The sequence below is a fragment of the Cololabis saira genome, chromosome 22, assembly GCF_033807715.1.
Source record: "Cololabis saira isolate AMF1-May2022 chromosome 22, fColSai1.1, whole genome shotgun sequence".
Taxonomy (NCBI): domain Eukaryota; kingdom Metazoa; phylum Chordata; class Actinopteri; order Beloniformes; family Belonidae; genus Cololabis; species Cololabis saira.
In genome coordinates, this window is record NC_084608.1 from 36956376 (window position 1) to 36977691 (window position 21316).

A 21316-nucleotide genomic window follows, 5' to 3' on the forward strand; every position below is an offset into this window, starting at 1 on the left:
TAATAATAATAATAATAATAGTAGTAGCATCATTGACGTTGCTCCACTTTTGTAATGTTTTCCAAATCTGGAAGTTTTGTGTCGGTGATTCGTGTCGTCATCATGTACTAGAATTTCACCACAAACTCATGATGTAAATACCCCCCATGATGATACTTCCTCTGCTGTAAACACACCCCTCCAATCATGATGATACTAGAATACTCCTGCCTTCACCACAGACTCATGATACTTCCTCTGTTGTAATTACCCCCCATGATGCTTCCTCCTCCGTGCTGAACACCAGTCACTCTGCAGTCCAGGACTGATTAACTCCACCTCTGATTAATCTGATGGAAACACACCCATCATACTCCTCCCCCACATCATCATACTCCCTCCTCCGTGCTGAACACCAGTCACTCTGCAGTCCAGGATTGATTAACTTCACCTCTGATTAATCTGATGGAAACACACCCATCATACTCCTCCCCCACATCATCATACTCCCCCCTCCGTGCTGAGCAGTGGGGGATGATTAATGTTGTTGCCTCATCACTTTTCTATTTCTGGAATTATTGGAATTAAACGAAGTGAGAAAAACTTTCTTCCTGTTTTTTCCTCCGGTGTAAATTACTGATGATTTAAAACTTTTCACTTTCAGTTTCAGCTGAAGTTATTAGAGGATTAGATTCATCACGTTAATGTTTCTGCCCGTAAACTTTTACTGAACCACTAACTTTTACTGGATTGTGTAAATTCTGGAAAGATCTGAGCCAGGATGATCCTGGACCTGAAACCTGGTCTAGACCAGGACCCGGGTTCCTGCTGTAGACCAGGACCTGGATCAGAGTCCAGGTCTAGACCAGGACCTGGGGGGTCTACCGGGGCACCCATGGGTGTCACAGACATTAATCCTCCATGACTTCACCGGGATCAGGTTCCTGCTGTAGACCAGATCCTGGGGGGTCCATGTGGGGGTCCATGTGGGTCTACTACTCCAGCACCCATGGGTGTCACAGACATTAATCCCCTCCATGACTTCACCGGGATCGGCACGCGCCGCCGAGGCCCCGCCCCGTCTGGTGACGTCACGGACGGACGCTCCTTATTTGGTTCGATCCGCTCTATGGGCGAGAAAAAACCTGCCCCCCCAGTAAAAACCACAGCTGAGACCCGGACCTTCAACTAGACCTGCAGAGACCCGGACAGACCCACCAGACCCCCGGACCCACGGATTAGACCCACAGAGACCCGGACCTGGTCCAGACCCACAAGATCCGAGATCTGGACGGGAGAAAATCAGCCTCCCCAGTAAAAACCACAGCACAGAGACCCGGACCTGGTGCAGACCTGGTCCAGACCCACGGATCCCAGACCCACCAGACCCGGACCTTCAGACCTCCGGACCTGGTCCAGACCTGCAGCCAGACCCACGGATCCGAGATCTGGGCGAGGAAAACCACCTCCCCAGTAAAACTGAGACCCGGACCTGGTCCAGACGCACAGATCAGACCCATAGATCCGGATCATTACTCATTCAGACCCACGGATCCGGACCTTTATTCAGACTCACGGATCGGGATTTTCAGTCAAACCCCGGACCCCCAGGATCCGGATCATGAGTTTTACGCAGGAGATGAGCGGGTCCAAGTGGATCCTTCTGGTGCTGCTGTTTGCGCGCTGCGCGTCCGGTAAGTCCTGGTCCCGGTCCCGGTTCCATGTGCACCCCAGAAACCTTAAGTTAGTTTAGTTATTTAATCTTTATTTCGGTTAATTATAAGCATACAAATCCAAACCCGTTTCTGGTCCGTCATTAAATCATGAATCCGTGATTACAGCAACCGGGAAACCAGAGTGACGCCATCAGGTCCTGGTCCTGGTCCCATCTGCACTCAAGAAACCTTAGTTAGTTCAGTTATTTAATCTTCGTCATTAAATCATGAATCCGTGATTACAGGAATTACCAGAACCAGAGTGACGTCATTGTATTTGTGTTAATAAGTGAGTGACACATTAGTTTATTTACTGTACATTTATTTATTTACTGCTGCTACTTTTTAAATCTGGGTTTTAATCTGGAACAGAGATTGAAAAAACCGGAGTTAAATTCCTGTCGGGAAAATGTTTCAACTTGCTGATTCTGATCAGGTCTTAGGTCTAAATCCAGGTCCAGGTCCAGGTTTAAATCCAGGTTAAATCCAGGTCTAAATCCAGGTCCTGGTTCAGGTCCTGGTTCAGGTCTAGGTCTAAATCCAGGTCCAGGTCTAGGTGCGGTTTCAGGTCCAGGTTCAGGTTTCAGTTAAGTTTAGTTTTTTATTTATCAATATAAGACAAATTGAACAATAAATGTAAAAACATTGAAATAACATGAAGGAAAAGAAGAAGTTTCTATAGAATCATTTCCTTATATGAATAAAAACACAACAAAATCTACACAAGGAGAGTAAAAAACTAAAAACACAAAAGAAAATGTAAATCATAATAAACACTACAAAGATGAAACAATAAGAAAGTTCTTTAAATGTTTTTTGAATATTGGCAAGGTGATGATTTAAGAGATTTATGGAGTGAATTCCACAAGTGATGAAAGATTGATGTTTAATGTTCTACTAAACGCTAAATTAAAATCATCTTTGAGCTTTGTGGCAAAAGAATGAATATCAGAACTAACACAAAATAAATTATGAAAAGAAGAAGGAAGATCTTGGTCCAGGTCCAGGTTTAAATCCAGGTTCAGGTCCAGGACCTGGTCTAGACGATCCCTCAAATTAATAAGTGGTTTGTTTTATTCCGTGAAACTTTCCGACGTTCCATTTTAGAGCTTCTAAAAGATCAAATCAAATCAAACTTTCATGCATAGAAGCAGCACAAAGTGCTTTACATAAAAACATAAACTTATTAATGCCCTGAGATAAATGTGTGTCTGAAAATAATATAGACATGTTACAAAACATGAGCGTTTTTATGTAAGAGCTTTATTTATATCCGTCTAGATTAGATTAGACTTTATTGTCCCAACGGTGACAGAAATTCCTCCGTGACAGGTTTCTAACAAACACATTCACACGTTCCCATCAAGACTCGTTACAATAGAAAACGAATAAATACTTTAAAAATACATTAAAAAGAAAGAAAACAGTAAATAAGTTAGAACAGACACGACTCTCTTAATCCTCCGTTGTTGTTGGAATCTGCACGAGTCGTCAATGTTTCTACTTCTGTACCTTTATGTCCCCGTTAGCCGTTACCAGGGGCGAAAATCCCGTTTCATAGTTGGGGGGGACAATAAACAGTAAGATTTTAGAGAATCAATCCAGGGGGGGACAAGGAATAAAAGTTTGATCCTTCCTTTAATACAGCATTTTGACATTTCCATCTCTATCTCAAACAGGCAGAAGAGCTTTCTTAGAGCAATAAAAACAATGGTATTAGGTGAAGGTGCAATAATACACACATCTGACATAATACACTGATACAAAAACACACAATCTGTACAAGAATATCTGTCTGATTTCTAGTTACAATGTCTCATTTTTAGTTAAAAAAATCTCATTACACTTAAAACAAGACTCATCAGTGGAAAAAACAACAATTTTCACCTGTTTCAAGTAAATTTTCACTTGAAATATGTAGAAAAATCTGCCAGTGGAACAAGATTTTTTTGCTTGTAATGAGAGGATAAGTCTTGTTCCACTGGCAGATTTTTCTACTTATTTCAAGTGAAAATGTACTTGAAACAGGTGAAAATTGTTGTTTTTTTCCAGTGATGACTCTTGTTTTAAGTGGAATGAGATTTTACTGTTTATTATTATTTTCGATTTCGGTTTGGGCCACAAATGTTCATGTTGGTGCATCACTACTAAATACTACTGCATTGTTCCAAAATTATTAATTCTGTCTCAGATTATTCTAGGGGGGGACAGCTTTACTAATGGGGGGGACTTGTCCCCCCTGGGATTTTCGCCCCTGGCCGTTACGCTCACCTGTAGCTGTTGTAGCTCCTCCAGCCACCAGGGGGCGGTGTGGGCTAGTTCCTGTAGCTGTTGTAGCTCCTCCAGCCACCAGGGGGCGGTGTGGGCTAGTTCCTGTAGCTGCTGTAGCTCCTCCAGCCACCAGGGGGCAGTGTGGGCTAGTTCCTGTAGCCGCGCTGCTAGCAGCTCAGCTTCCTGTTTTTACCTCCGATGTTAACTGTTAAATGTTGAACATCTGTAACTTTTACTGAAGTTACAGGATCTGTCTTTCTACACGACTGTAACGCAACAAAGAAGAAGTTGTTGCTCAAAGTACAGAGAAGGATATGTACTGCTAGCATAGGTGACCGCTAGTGATGCACCGATTGTTCGGTAACGGAATTGTTCGGCCGAAAATGGCAAAAAAACACTTTCAGTGTTCGGTGGAATAAGTGGGAAAAAAACCGAACAATTAATAACGTTGTAAAATAAGGAAATAGACTGGCCGCTCCGTAACTGTTGCACCACAAACATAAATCGTTGGCCAACCAAAAAGTAACCACATAAGAATTTTACCAACATTCACCAGCAGGTGGAACCAAAACAACATCATGCTGGGAATTAAAACATGTTCAGTTTTTTATGTTCAATAAATATTTTCTACCTTGTAATTTTGTAAAAGATTCTTTTCTTTTAAAAGCCTAAATCAAATGTATTTGATTTATGCAATGGTGAAAAAATTGGCAAAATAAATGAAAAACTGCTGAAGAACCATGTTCGGTATTCGGCCAAGTGTTTATTATTATTTTCGCTTTCGGCCACAAATTTTCATTTCGGTGCATTACTAGTTACCGCTAATGTTACGACCGATGTTACGGCTGAGTTTACGACTGATGTTACGACATCTGTAATGTGTCCAAATCTTTCAAGTTTTCCTGTTTGCCGACGACACAAACCTGTTCTGGTAACAATCTGAACAGCTGTGGATCAGCGGAAACAGTTAGACGTTTTCAAACATTGGTTCAGTGTTAATAAATTGTCATTAAATGTAAATAAAACTAAATATATATTCTTTGCTAATCATAAAGTCAGTAAAATGGTTCAAATCCAGATAGATAAAAAGAAACGGACGATGTTGTGACTGATGTTACGATTGAGGTCGAGTTCTGTGGGACGTACGTCGTTTGTTTTTCATTATAAGCTTTATCTTCATCTTCATCGTCACGGCCTCGTCCTCCTCGTTCCAGCTGTTAAATTGATTCAGATGTTGATCCAGAGTTTCCTCTGTCGTCAGGATCGTATCCACGGGCTGAAAACGTCACCTGGAAGTCGACCAACTTTAAAACCGTCCTGACCTGGGGACCCGAACCCACGCCGGACTACACCTACACCGTGGAGTTCTACGCGTGAGTACCGGCCCGTTCCCCCAACGCCTGGTATAACAGGTGCAGTTTACCTGAGGATACACCTGAGGATACACCTGGGACAGAGGTGGAACAGCAGTAAGGACGGAGGTGTAACAGAGAGTAACACGTTGTTGTGCTGCTGTTTTCTCTTGGGAGCTAGTGACAAAGGCCACAACCATGGTAGTGACCAAGGTGTAACAGAGTAGTGATAGTGCTAGTAACAGAGGTGTAACAGATGTTACAGGTGTGACAGAGTTTTTAACTCTGTAGTGAAAGAGGTGTTACAGAAGTAGTACCAGTGGTGGTAACACAGGTGTAACAGCGGTAGTTATAGCCATGTATGTGATAGTAACGGAGGTGTAACAGGGGTGTGACAGAGGTTTAATAGAGAGTAACATGTCGTTCGGCGGCTGTTTTCTCAACCATGGTAGTGACCAAGGTGTAACAGAGTAGTGATAGTGCCAGTAACAGGCGTGTGACAAGGTATAACAGTGGTAGTGAAAGAGGTGTTACAGAAGTGGTAACACAGGTGTAACAGCGGTAGTTATAGCCATGTATGTGATAGTGACAGAGGTGTAACAGAGTTAGTAACAGAGGTGTAACAGAGGTGTAACAGCAGTAGTGACAGAGGTGTAACAGAGCAGTGATAGTGCTAGTAAGAAAGGTGGTGAAGGGATGTGACGGTAGAAACAAAGGTGTAGCAGTGGTCGTAAAAAAGGTGTGGCGGGGATGCTAGTCGGGGTGTAATTGAGGTTGGAACAGCAACGCTAGTGGCAGAGGTGGCTTCAGGTTTAGTTGTTTAAATGATTATTTTTATGTTTATTTATGTATTTATCCTTATACCTTATTATTCACAACAGAGATAGCAACAGAGGTGTAAAAGTGGTAGAAATAGGTGTAACACATGTGTAACAGACAGTGATAATGGTGTGACGGAGGCAGTGATGGAGGTGTAACACAGTTAGCAACTGGTGTAACAATAATACCGTATTGTCCCGAATATAAGACGGTGTTTTTTACATTGAAATAAGAATGAAAAAGTGGGTCGTCTTACATTCGGGGTCTAGACGTTATACCCATTTACACCACTAGATGGCGCCAGATATCTTTAAAGCCAATGCTGAATTTAATTCCCCAGGACAAAGGAACCCCTGCATGAAGAAGAAAAATAAAAAATAGCAGTAAGAAAGAAAAGACAAGGAAATAACAGAAGAGATAACAGAAAATGGTGAAACGTAGCGACAATCTGGAGAAAAGTGGGTGGAAGAAGTTATGATGCAAACTTCAAGATCATGATTTGAATGAAAATTTGAATAAATAAATAGATTTGAATAAAAAAGTCTTTTTTCAAATTTGAGTCTTGAAAAAGAGGGGGTCGTCTTACAATCAGGGTCGTCTTATATTCGGGCCAATACGGTAGTCACATAGTTGTAACAGATGGCAGAGTGACAGGCATGACTGAGGAGTAACGAAGATGAAACAGTGGTAGGGACAGGTGTGTTACAGGAAGTGACATACGTGTGGCAGAGTTAGTGACAGAGATGTAACAGAGGTTTAGAACCGCTGTGTGACAGAGTTTTGAATAGCTACTGAACAGCCAAAGTGTAATCACTGCAAACTCCCTGCAGACGATATCACTGGAAACTGTGGAACCGTCACCATGGAAACGTGGCATCTATTAACTGAGGAGTTCCACAAAGCTCTGTATGAAAACCTCGGCTTATTTAACATGATGAACCTCAGCCCAATCTGGTGTTAATTAGTATAAATGTCAGTGTATATGCAGATGACACTCTGGTTTATATTCCCATCAATATTCCAGTGATCTCAGGACGACAGAGTTAAAGGTTCATCTAGATCAGGGATCAGCAACCCGCGGCTCTTTAGCGCCGCCCTAGTGGCTCCTGGAGCTTTTTCAAAAATGTTTGACCTTTTTTTTCCTTTTTTTCTCTTTTTTTTTTCCTTTTTTTCTTCTTTTTTCTTTTTTTTCTTTTTTTTCTTCTTTTTTTCCTTTTCTTTTCTTTTTTTCTTCCCTTTTCCTTTCCCTTATAATCTCGACATTCTCAACGTTTAGACTTTTTTCTCGAAGTGCATAATGAAAAAAAAATCTTCCTCCTCTAAAATATTATTTTATTTTTTCTCCTGCCCTGATTCTCTTCCATAGATTCGTGTAACAAAAAGAGTCATGTGGAAAGACATTAGCAGCTACATTAGCAGCTACATTAGCAGTTACATTAGCAGCTACATTAGCAGCCACATTAGCAGCTACATTAGCAGCTACATTAGCAGCTACATTAGCAGCTACATTAGCAGCCACATTAGCAGCTACATTAGCAGCTATATTAGCAGATACATTAGCAGCTACATTAGCAGGTACATTAGCAGGTACATTAGCAGCTACATTAGCAGATACATTAGCAGCTACATTAGCAGCTACACCAGTTCTAACTAATATAGAAACATGCAGCATGAGTTTCTTCATTCTAATTCTGATACAAGACTTTTCATTTTTTGCGGCTCCAGACATATTAGTTTTTTGTGTTTTCTGTCCAATATGGATCTAAAACATGTTGGGTTGAAACCGCTGGTCTAGACTGTTTGGATTTCAATGACTGATTCATCTTCTCCAGTCTTGGTTGGTCATCGGTGTTTCTGATCTCTGCAGGATCGGCGGGAACAAACAGAGGAACCACCACTGCACGCGCTCCAGCCAGACGTCATGTGACCTGTCGGCCTCCATGACCGACGTGCAGAGCTGCTACCGGGCCGACATCGTGTCGGAGCCGCCGCTGGGGGCCACGTCGGACCTGGTGGAGTTTCCCCACACCACCACGTCCACGTTCTGCCCGTATAAAGAGAGTAAGTTCCTAACGTTCTGCCCTTATAAAGAGAGTAAGTCCCTAAAGAACCTGGTGGAGTTTCCCCACACCACCACGTCCACGTTCTGCCCGTATAAAGAGAGTAAGTTCCTAAAGAACCTGGTGGAGTTTCCCCACACCACCACGTCCACGTTCTGCCCGTATAAAGAGAGTAAGTTCCTAAAGAACCTGGTGGAGTTTCCCCACACCACCACGTCCACGTTCTGCCCCTATAAAGAGAGTAAGTTCCTAACGTTCTGCCCTACAAGTTCCTAACGTTCTCTAACGAGACCTGGTGGAGTTTCCCCACACCACCACGTCCACGTTCTGCCCCTATAAAGAGAGTAAGTTCCTAACGTTCTGCCCTTATAAAGAGAGTAAGTTCCTAAAGAACCTGGTGGAGTTTCCCCACACCACCACGTCCACGTTCTGCCCTTATAAAGAGAGTAAGTTCCTAAAGTTCTGCTCCTACAAGTTCCTAACGTTCTACAAAGAGAGTAAGTTCCTAACGTTCTGCCTCTACAAGTTCCTAACGTTCTACAAAGAGAGTAAGTTCCTAACGTTCTGCCCGTATAAAGAGAGTAAGTTCCTAAAGTTCTGCCCTACAAGTTCCTAATGTTCTCTAACGAGACCTGGTGGAGTTTCCCCACACCACCACGTCCACGTTCTGCCCCTATAAAGAGAGTAAGTTCCTAAAGTTCTGCTCCTACAAGTTCCTAACGTACGAAAAAAAACGTACGAAAAAAACGTACGAAAAAAACGTACGAAAAAAACTTACGAAAAAACTTACGAAAAAACATACGAAAAAAAACATACGAAAAAACGTACGAAAAAACGTACGAAAGAAACTTACGAAAAAAACGTGCGAAAAAAAACGTACGAAAAAAAAACGAAAAAAACATACGAAAAAAACGTACGGAAAAACGTACGAAAAAAAACGTACGAAAAAACGTACGAAAAAACACACGAAAAAAAATGTACGAAAAAACGTACAAAAGAAACGTACGAAAAAAAACGTACGAAAAAAACATACGAAAAAAAACGTACGGAAAAAAACTTACGAAAAAACACAAGAAAAAAAATGTACGAAAAAACGTACGAAAGAAACGTACGAAAAAAACGTACGAAAGAAACGTACGAAAAAAAACGTACGAAAAATACGTACGAAAAAACTTACGGAAAAAACGTGCGAAAAAAAACGTACGAAAAAGAAAACGAAAAAAATGTACGAAAAAAACGTACGAAAAAAAACTAACAAAAAACGTACGAAAAAACGTACGAAAAAAAACGAACAAAAAACGTACGAAAAAAGAGTAAGTTCCTAACGTTCTGCCCTTATAAAGAGAGTAAGTCCCTAAAGTTCTGCTCCTACGAGTTCCTAACGTTCTGCCCTACAAAGAGAGTAAGTTCCTAATGTTCTGCAAAGAGAGTAAGTTCCTAATGTTCTGCCCTACAAGTTCCTACCGTTCTGCCCTTACAAAGAGAGTAAGTTCATAAAGTTCTGCCCTACAAGTTCCTAATGTTCTACAAAGAGAGTAAGTTCCTAATGTTCTACAAAGAGAGTAAGTTCCTAACGTTCTACAAAGAGAGTAAGTTCCTAACGTTCTACAAAGAGAGTAAGTTCCTAACGTTCTACAAAGAGAGTAAGTTCCTAACGTTCTACAAAGAGAGTAAGTTCCTAACGTTCTACCCCTACAAGTTCCTAACGTTCTGCTCCTACAAAGAGAGTAAGTTCCTGGAACCAGTAGCTGCTTCTTCAACCACAACATTCCAGGATAATTCCAGGTTTCTTTCCTCAGCGAGGAGGTTTTTGGACAGAGTTGGTTAATTACCGACGTCAGGGGAGACAGAAGAGTCATGGACGGTTTTTACCCAAACATGGGTTTATATAAAGCAAGGCAAGTTTATTTATAGCACAATTCAACACAAGGTCATTCAAAGTGTTTTACATCAACATTAAAAGTGGCAAGACGCAATTAAACAGTAAATAACAAATTAAATGAAATAAAATCTCAAAACATCTCATTCTTAGACTGGCAGGAATTATGTTTCTATACGGTCGAAACGAAGACCGGTTCAAATACTTTATCATCGGTTGGTAAAACCGAGTATCATCTGCATAAAAGTGAACGTTTAAATCTGCTGAAAAACATAAAGTTTGGTGAGTTTTAACTGATCTTTCCTGCAGAGTTTTGACTGATCTTTCCTGATCTTTCCAGCAGAGTTTTGACTGATCTTTCCTGATCTTTCCAGCAGAGTTTTGACTGATCTTTCCTGATCTTTCCAGCAGAGTTTTAACTGATCTTTCCTGATTTTTCCAGCAGAGTTTTAACTGATTTTTCCTGATCTTTCCAGCAGAGTTTTGACTGATCTTTCCTGATCTTTCCAGCAGAGTTTTGACTGATCTTTCCTGATCTTTCCAGCAGAGTTTTAACTGATCTTTCCTGATTTTTCCAGCAGAGTTTTAACTGATTTTTCCTGATCTTTCCAGCAGAGTTTTGACTGATCTTTCCTGATCTTTCCAGCAGAGTTTTGACTGATCTTTCCTGATCTTTCCAGCAGAGTTTTGACTGATCTTTCCTGATCTTTCCAGCAGAGTTTTGACTGATCTTTCCTGATATTTCCTGATCTTTCCATCAGAGTTTTGACTGATCTTTCCTGATCTTTCCTGATCTTTCCTGATCTTTCCTGATTTTTTCCAGCAGAATACTATAGTTTACTAATTCATGAAACAATTGTAACTGAAGGAATAATGGATTTGTTGGATCTATATGGTTTTCTACTAATTATTCTTATGGCTCTTTTTTGCTAAATGAAAATTGACTGAATATAAATGTTTTACAGGCTTTTATTTCCCCAAACTTCAACACAGTAGGTCAGATATGGAACAATCAGAGTGTTATATAAATGTACAATGCTTTGTTGTCCAATGAATCCTTTACTTTGTGTAACAGAGCAATTGTTTTTGATATTTTTATCTTTGTATAATTGATATGTGATTTCCAATTCAGATTCTCATCCAGCATGACACCCAAAAACTCTGTTTCCTTTACTCTATTAATTTCAATACCATCTATATTAATTGAAGTGTCTGTTTCTCTTTTTCTGTTACTAAATATCATGAAGTTTGTTTTTTCAAGATTCACTGATAATTTATTTACCTCAAACCATGTTTTTATTTTTTTAAATTCCTTTTTAACCACATTCAACACATGTGTTAAATCTTCCCCAGAATAACATAAAGTAGTGTCGTCTGCAAACAAAATACATTTGAGCAGTTTGGAAACACAAACAAAATCATTAATATACAAAATAAACAGTTTTGATCCGAGTACCGACCCCTGAGGAACGCCACACTTAATAAATTGTGATTCAGATTTGACATTATTTATCTGCACATACTGCTTTCTATTCTCTAAGTAGCTTGAGACCCATTGATGTGCCACCGCTCTGATACCGTATTTGCTCAGTTTTTTAGAAGTATGGTATGATTTATGCTATCAAAGGCTTTTTTCAGGTTCCTGATCTTTCCTGATCTTTCCTGATCTTTCCATCAGAGTTTTGACTGATCTTTCCTGATCTTTCCTGCAGAGTTTTAACTGATCTTTCCTGATCTTTCCTGCAGAGTTTTGACTGATCTTTCCTGATCTTTCCAGCAGAGTTTTGACTGATCTTTCCTGATCTTTCCTGATTTTTCCAGCAGTTTTGACTGATCTTTCCTGATCTTTCCTGATCTTTCCATCAGATTTTTGACTGATCTTTCCTGATTTTTCCAGCAGAGTTTTGACTGATATTTCCTGATCCTTCTACCAGAGTTTTGACTGATCTTTCCTGATTTTTCCATCAGAGTTTTGACTGATCTTTCCTGATTTTTCCAGCCGAGTTTTGACTGATCTTTGCTGATCTTTCCAGCAGATTTTTGACTGATCTTTCCTGATCTTTCCAGCAGAGTTTTGACTGATCTTTCCTGATTTTTCCAGCCGAGTTTTGACTGATCTTTGCTGATCTTTCCTGCAGAGTTTTGACTGATCTTTCCTGATCTTTCCTGATCTTTCCATCAGATTTTTGACTGATCTTTCCTGATTTTTCCAGCAGAGTTTTGACTGATATTTCCTGATCTTTCCTGCAGAGTTTTGACTGATCTTTCCTGATCTTTCCAGCAGAGTTTTAACTGATTTGTCCTGATTTGTCCCTGTCTCCTCAGCCGACATCGGCCGTCCCGACTTCGAGCTCCGGATGAGCGAGGACAAGTCGTTAACGACGCTGGTCGTTAGCGACCCGCTAACCGCTCTGTTCTCGGACCGACGGCAGCTCAACGTCCGGGACGTGTTCGGAGAAAAGCTGCAGTACAAGGTCACGTACCGGAAGAACCGGAGCACCGGCACGGTGAGAACCCACCCACGTTAGTGAGGCCCCGCCCCCTTTACTCAGGCCCCGCCCACTCCCGTAAGGCCCCGCCCACATTAGTCAGGCCCCGCCCCCTTTACCCAGGCCCGCCCCAGGTTTCTCCCCCCCTTATGATCCAGGTCCAGGTTTCTTCCCTTAGTCAAGGGGCGACTTTATAAAAAGCCTCCGGAATTTTAGGGCTGTTGTCATCTTGAATTATTTAGCTGGTGACCACTAGAGGCGCTAGAATATTCAAGTTCTCCATTCAGGCATATGGTCAGTTTTGGTCAACGTGTACAATTTATATCCATAATTGTCAACATTAAAACATTGTATATCTAAGGAAATAGATAAAACAATAGTAAAAAAGCCTTTATGAATCATTTTGTAATATTTTAGCCAATATTGGATACTAAATATCACTTTTTATAGACGTTTTTGACACAGGATTTCATAGAAAATGTGTTTCACTGCAAAAAAAAAAAAAAGAGAAAAAAGATGCTTATTATGTGTGTGTTAGAAACACCTATAAAAAAGTCATATTTTTTAACCAATATTGGACAAAATATAGCAATACAATTAAAAAAAATGTTTTTCAATTGATGTTTTATCCATTTCCCTAAATATAAAATGTTGAACATTGCAGATTTTGCATAAACTGTACATTTGGACCATTATTGTGACCATATGCATGAATTGAGTATTTGAATGTTACAGCGCCTCCAGTGGTCACCAGCAAAACAATCCAAGATGAAACACCCTATTATTCCTCCTAGGGGTTCCTTCTAACAAAAACATAAGGTTTAACTTTACCCAGAAGCGTGAGCAGTTACCAATCTTAGGGTTTGACCCCTGACTATCTCCTAAAGGGGAGTTTTTACCTGCGGTTGTTTATGTAATAATGGGTCAGAGTTTAGAGTTTAGAGTTTATTCTGATCCCCATCAGCTCCAGCTAAACTGCAGCTTTTCCTCCTGGATCTGACACATAAAACACAGAACTTTACTACACGACATTAAAACCAAACCTAAAGAGGTAGCATATAAAAAAAAGGAAAAAACAGAAAATAAAGAAACAAATAATAAAAAGCAATTCCATTTAACATTTAGATATAAATAAAAACAATACAAATTCATACATTTTATAACATCAACAAATTGAAACCATGTATAGTTATCATAGTTTGCACCAATAACCATTTTTAATAAATATTCATTTATATATATATATATATATATATATATATATATATATATATATATATATATATATATATATATATATATATATATATATATATATATATAAATGAATATTCATTTATATATATATATATATAAATGAATATTTATATATATATATATATATATATATATATATATATATATATATATATATATATATATATATATACATATATATATATATATATATATATATATATATGTATATATATATGTACACACATACCCATATACTATCTACATTATCTATTTATTTCATAATTAAATACGTTTTATATATATAGATATATATATATATTCAAGAGATGTTTCTATACTGACAATTTGAATTATTTTATGTTAATATGTTATTTTTATGTTATTATGTTAATAGTTTAAAGAGTTACGGAAGAGGTTTCCATGCAGACGCAGCTCTGAACTTCACTGTTCTTTTACCAGAGTTTGTCTTTATTATCTTTATTTTTTTGTATAGAACTTGTGGGTTTTTGGATACATTTCTTACCAATATGAATAAAGAATAAAGTAATCTTTCTCTTACCATTAACCAGCTGAGATTTAATATGCATTTGAACTACATTTGTTCTGAAATCCCGACCCAGGACCAACGAGCTGCTCTATTTTAACTCTTTGGAGTTTATTGATCACGTCTGCTGTGGCGTTAGGGTTAGGTTAGTGTTACAGCCCACAACATTAAAGCTAGTTAGGGTTAGGGTTAGGTTAGTGTTACAGTCCACAACATTAAAGCTTGTTAGGGTTAGGGTTAGGTTAGTGTTACAGTCCACAACATTAAAGCTTGTTAGGGTTAGGGTTAGGTTAGTGTTACAGTCCACAACATTAAAGCTTGTTAGGGTTAGGGTTAGTGTTAGTGTTACAGTCCACAACATTAAAGCTTGTTAGGGTTAGGGTTAGGTTAGTGTTACAGTCCACAACATTAAAGCTTGTTAGGGTTAGGGTTAGGTTAGTGTTACAGTCCACAACATTAAAGCTTGTTAGGGTTAGGGTTAGGTTAGTGTTACAGTCCACAACATTAAAGCTTGTTAGGGTTAGGGTTAGTGTTAGTGTTACAGTCCACAACATTAAAGCTTGTTAGGGTTAGGGTTAGTGTTAGTGTTACAGTCCACAACATTAAAGCTTGTTAGGGTTAGGGTTAGGTTAGTGTTACAGTCCACAACATTAAAGCTTGTTAGGGTTAGGGTTAGGTTAGTGTTACAGTCCACAACATTAAAGCTTGTTAGGGTTAGGGTTAGGTTAGTGTTACAGTCCACAACATTAAAGCTTGTTAGGGTTAGGGTTAGGTTAGTGTTACAGTCCACAACATTAAAGCTTGTTAGGGTTAGGGTTAGGTTAGTGTTACAGTCCACAACATTAAAGCTTGTTAGGGTTAGGGTTAGGTTAGTGTTACAGTCCACAACATTAAAGCTTGTTAGGGTTAGGGTTAGGTTAGTGTTACAGTCCACAACATTAAAGCTTGTTAGGGTTAGGGTTAGGTTAGTGTTACAGTCCACAACATTAAAGCTTGTTAGGGTTAGGGTTAGGTTAGTGTTACAGTCCACAACATTAAAGCTTGTTAGGGTTAGGGTTAGTGTTAGTGTTACAGTCCACAACATTAAAGCTTGTTAGGGTTAGGGTTAGGTTAGTGTTACAGTCCACAACATTAAAGCTTGTTAGGGTTAGGGTTAGGTTAGTGTTACAGTCCACAACATTAAAGCTTGTTAGGGTTAGGGTTAGGTTAGTGTTAGAGTCCACAACATTAAAGCTTGTTAGGGTTAGGGTTAGGTTAGTGTTACAGTCCACAACATTAAAGCTTGTTAGGGTTAGGGTTAGGTTAGTGTTACAGTCCACAACATTAAAGCTTGTTAGGGTTAGGGTTAGGTTAGTGTTACAGTCCACAACATTAAAGCTTGTTAGGGTTAGGGTTAGTGTTAGTGTTACAGTCCACAACATTAAAGCTGGTTTCTAATTGAACTGGTTTTAGTGATGAATATGTCCTGCATGTTCTAACGACAGAGATGCATCTTCCCATTTTACTAAACATTTGATGTGTTTTCCATGAGAGTTTGTCATCTATGATGCCAGCAGTTTGGTCTCTGGAACTTGATACAAACCTCTCTGATTATTAGGATTATTTTACTGATGTTTTTATTATAGCCAATTACCAACAGTTTGTTTTAAAAACCTTCAAAACAAGTTTGTTCTTGTTTCCCAGTCCACAACTGCTGTTAAATATTCTCTTAGAACGGAATTTAACTCATTCATAGTGAATGCTTTTAATTTAAGGGTCGTGTTCTGGTCCAGGGTCTGGTCCAGACCCTGGACCAGACCCTGGACCAGGACCAGGACCTGGACCAGGACCAGGACCTGGACCAGGACCTGGACCAGGGTGTCCTGTAGTTCTCTGGTCTTCCTCTCCTCACCAGAACCCAGACCCGGTAGTTCCTGGTCCTCTACTGCCCCCTGGGGGTCCTGGTTCTGGTCCTGGTCCCGGTCCTGGTCCTGGTCCTCTACTGCCCCCCGGTGGTCAGAGACGGAGTTACTTCTTGGTCAAGACAGTTTTAGCCAAATCTTTTTTTCATTAAATTTTGTTTTGCTTTTCACATTATATACAGTCTACGTTACAAATAACAAGACAAGTTTGAATAAACTTACTTATAAAACACACATACCTACTTTAATAACTATTCAATACATTGATATAATACTCAATTATATGTATATATAAATATAGAAAAAAAAACAATCAAGGCAAACGAAAGAAAACAAACTCCAGCATTTAGTTGTTACTATGAATGTTTGTAATAATAGAAGTAATTATAATGTATATATTATCATTACTTTACTATATACAATATAATAGAGAATAATAAACAGCAATGATATAACAAGATACTTTATTAACTATATAAGAGTAGATATTATAGATACTGGTTCATATATTTACCTTCAATTATATACATAAAAATCACTATAAATCAATATATATTAATAGAGATAATGATACATGTACAGTCGACCTGATGGGATGTTTTTCTGGATTTAAGGACAAAACATTACACAATTCAACGAAGATAATGATAAATAAATAACTGAAAACTATTTTAAGTAATTAAGTATTAAAGCTACACATTATAAATTAAAAAAGGAATAAAAAGGAAAAAAAAAAACAAAGCAAAACAAAAAAAAAATTCAAAAGAAGTCGTTCATTTTTAGTGAGACCAGATCAGACCAGCGCCCCCTAGTGGCCTGGAGCTGCTCTGTCCTCCAGACCAGTTCTGACCTCTGACCCCCCTCTGGTCTCTGTCCCCCCAGAAGGTCCAGACCTCCCAGACCAGTTCTGACCTCTGACCCCCGTTGGGTTTCCCCCCAGAAGGTCCAGACCTCCCAGACCAGTTCTGACCCCTGACCCCCCTCTGGTCTCTGTCCCCCCAGAAGGTCCAGACCTCCCCCAGCAGCCTGATCCAGCTCCAGAACCTGGACCCGGGTGAGAGCTACTGCTTCTCCGTCCAGGCTTTCATCCCCGACCGGACCGGAGAGAAACAGCTGAGTGAGATGAGCAGCACCAAGTGTTCCCACGACGACCACCAGTCCCTCTTTAAAGGTGAATCTAGTCCTGGTCCTGGTCCTGGACCCAGAACTAAACCCAGACCCAGACCTAGACCTGAACCTAGACCTGAACCTAGACCTAAACCTGGTCCTGGTCCGGGTCCTGGTTTAACCATTCAAAAGTTATAGCAGAAAGTAGGAACTATCAAATATGGACCAATCATCTCCTGATACTAACTCCTAATGCTAACTCATGATGCTAACTCATGATGCTAACTCATGATGCTAATTCATGATGCTAACTCATGATGCTAACTCCTGATGCTAACTCATGATGCTAACTCCTGATGCTAACTCATGATGCTAACTTATAATGCTAACTCGTAATGCTAACTCATGATGTTAACTCATGATGCTAACTCCTAATGCTAACTCCCGATGCTAACTCCTGATGCTAACTCCTAATCCTAACTCCTAATGCTAACTCAAGATGCTAACTCATGATTCTAACTCCTAATGCTAACTCCTGATGCTAACTCCTGATGCTAACTCATAATGCTAACTCCTAATGCTAACTCATGATGCTAACTCCTAATGCTAACTCCTAATGCTAACTCATGATGCTAACTCCTAATGCTAACTCATGATGCTAACTCCTAATGCTAACTCATGATGCTAACTCATGATGTTAACTCCTAATGCTAACTCATGATGTTAACTCCTAATGCTAACTCATGATGCTAACTCATGATGCTAACTCATGATGCTAACTCATGATGCTAACTCCTGATGCTAACTCATAATGCTAACTCATAATGCTAACTCATAATGCTAACTCATGATGCTAACTCATGATGCTAAATCCTAATGCTAACTCATGATGCTAACTCATGATGCTAACTCCTAATGCTAACTCATGATGCTAACTCATGATGCTAAATCCTAATGCTAACTCATGATGCTAACTCATGATGCTAACTCCTAATGCTAACTCATGATGCTAACTCATGATGCTAACTCCTAATGCTAACTCATGATGCTAACTCAGGATGCTAACTCATAATCCTAACTCATGATGCTAACTCATAATGCTAACTCATGATGCTAAATCCTAATGCTAACTCATGATGCTAACTCATTATGAGAAGAAGGGGCGGGGTTAATTAAGGCCAATAAAGCTCAATGACTCTAAACCTGAGTCCGATGACTCCACCATGACTCTTTATATCAAACTATTCAAAAGTTATAACAGAAAGTAGGAACTATCAAATATGGACCAATCAGATGAAGGGTGAGCAAACTTCTTGGCGTCTAGCGTCGCCACGGTAACACTTTTGAAAGAGAAAAGTAATGCGTGGTGTCGGAGGATGGAGACGCACATTTTGATGTATAACACACCTGGGTGCACGTTACGGTTCGGGCTGAATTAACTGCAGAAGGAATGGCATACATTGCGCCAAAATTACATGATTAATTCAAAATGGCCGACTTCCTGTCCGGTTTCACCAGCGTAGGAACCAAGTGTGGTTGTTCAGGGAGGGACCCTTTAGACCGTAACACCAGTGTAGGAATCTTTCGCCCTTAAACACACATCAACTGTCTGGATTGTTAAATACAATTATAAAACGATTTAATATTTAATAGATATTAAAAACATTAATAACTAGGTATGTCCGATACTTCTTTCTTTTTTACTTTTTTTATTGGGTTTTGCAGAAAAATTATATTAAAACATTTAGTTTTCTTTTAGGAAAAACAACAGAAAAAGATAAGTATTGCAGCAAACCGGAACAATCTATATAAAACTAGAAAACAACCACAATAAAAATAATTAGATAGATAAATAAAAAAATATAAAATAAAACTAGGACAGAAATAGACAATTACAAAAAATAAATAAAGAATTTTAATGGGAATTATTAATTAAATTTTAAATAAAAAAAAAACTGATTTTCTCCAATTTAAGATAATAAAGGGAATCTCTAATCCAGCGGTTTTGCTGATTTACAATTAATTATAATTAATCTTCTGGCTAGCAGGCTAGCAACAGCCAGTACATCCTTTTTATTTATTTATTTACTTATTTTTATTATTTTTTTTACTCTATTTTGTCTGCATGTATATTAATGGTTAATTATATTAATGTTAATTCTTTATTGTGTTCCAGTTTACTCCCTGTTTCAGTTTTATTTTATTTGCATGTACATTAATGTTAATTATATTAATGGTTAATTCTTTCTTGTGTTCCAGTTTACTCTCTGTTTCAGTTTTATTGTATTTAGTCTGCATGTATATTAATGTTAATTATATTAATGGTTAATTCTTTCTTGTGTTCCAGTTTACTCTCTGTTTCAGTTTTATTTTATTTAGTCTGCATGTACATTAATGTTAATAATATTAATGTTTAATTCTTAATTGTGTTCCAGTTTACTCCCTGTTTCAGTTTTATTTTATTTGCATATATATTAATAACTATTAAAGGATTTCTTATCTTATTAATGTTAATTATTCTTGTGTTCCAGTTTACTCCCTGGGCTCCATCGTGGGCGGAGTTTTGCTGCTGCTGCTGCTGGTGGGCGGAGCCATCGGGGTGGGCGTGTTCTGCTGCAGGAGGAGGCGGAGCCAGAGGGCGGGGAAGGAGGCGGTGCCTCTGAGGGCGGTGTAGCCCCGCCCACCTCCCTAACCCCGCCCCCAAAAGGAGGCGGAGCCAGAGGGCGGGGAAGGAGGCAGTGCCTCTGAGGGCGGTGTAGCCCCGCCCCCAAACACCTTAACCCCGCCCCCAAAAGGAGGCGGAGCCAGAGGGCGGGGAAGGAGGCGGTGCCTCTGAGGGCCGTCTAGGCCCCGCCCACCTCCCTAACCCCGCCCCCAACCCCGGGAAGGAAGCCGCCCACCGCCCTCAGAGGCCACGCCCACCGCCCTGGCCCCGCCCCCATCGACGTGACATCATCATTCCTCAGGCCCCGCCCCCCTCAGAGGCCCCGCCCCCTCCGTGACGTCACCATTCCTCAGTCAGACACTGGAATCTTCTTAGTTTCTGTGAAACTGCCCCGAAACTTCCGGACAAACTCACTCATAGAAACTTTAAGAAACTTTAAGAAACTTTAAGCTGCTTCTTCTTCTTCTGTTTTGGGAAAAGGTACTTCTGACTTTATATTTCTTTATACTTTATTTATTTAGATTAACTTGAACCTGCTGTGATCGTGACTTTTATGGTTTTATTATTGTTGGATTATTGTTGGAGTCGCTCTGCGTCAGTTCCTCCTCCCACCACAAGGGGGCGGCACCTAGCAGAAAACTCTATCTATATGAATTAATGTACATATATATATATATATATATACATACATATATATATATATATATATATATATATATATATATATATACATACATATATATATATATATATATATATATATATATATATCTTGGTATTAACCATTAATATATATTAATAATATGCAGACAAACAGCTCCCCCTGGTGGTCGGCGGTGGAACTGTAGCTGCAGGCGGCTGGAAGCTACACTATAAATCATTACGTTGCACATTGTATTTTATTATTCTTTTACTTTTATTGCTTAATTTATTACATTTATGGAGCGTCATTGTTGACGCTGTTGCAGCTATTTTAATTTCTGTGGTGAATGTTTTCATTTCTGCCCCGAACTTAATCCATTTAATGTTTCCAGAATGTTTTTATTCAAGTGAAAATAAAACTGCTGATCAATAAGACTCGTTATTATTCACTCAGACCTGGACCTGGATCCAGATCTGGATTATATCAAAACGTGTGTCTCAATCGGGAATAGTGTGCTATGACTTTTGGTGTTGAAATTCCCATTTTTCCCAAAGTTATTCCCAAAAAACCCCATTCACAGTGAATGGGAAGAGGTAAAAAAAAAGGCAAAAATTCACCTTTTTTCTGAGTCACCTAACTTTCTCATACCTGCA

At 39.2% G+C, this 21316-nt stretch overlaps 1 protein-coding gene across 1 annotated transcript; it reads left to right on the forward strand.

The window, feature by feature from the left end:
• The first annotated feature begins 988 nt into the window (after positions 1-988).
• On the forward strand, positions 989-21095 carry f3a (coagulation factor IIIa). Its single transcript, XM_061713597.1, has 8 exons — positions 989-1135; positions 1222-1452; positions 1550-1673; positions 5227-5338; positions 8004-8197; positions 12401-12582; positions 17251-17419; positions 19887-21095. Exons 1-8 carry the CDS (start codon positions 989-991, stop codon positions 20027-20029), a joined length of 1302 nt encoding a protein of 433 aa, XP_061569581.1. The 3' UTR covers positions 20030-21095.
• Positions 21096-21316: the final 221 nt, after the last annotated feature.

Excerpts from the sequence above, each read along its gene's own strand:
- f3a (XM_061713597.1), top strand. The coding sequence starts at position 989 with ATGGGTGTCACAGACATTAATCCCCTCCATGACTTCACCGGGATCGGC. Across the intron at positions 1,453-1,549 it reads CGAGGAAAACCACCTCCCCA|ACTCACGGATCGGGATTTTC; the intron begins GTAAAACTGAGA and ends ACCTTTATTCAG. Across the intron at positions 12,583-17,250 it reads AGAACCGGAGCACCGGCACG|AAGGTCCAGACCTCCCCCAG; the intron begins GTGAGAACCCAC and ends CTGTCCCCCCAG.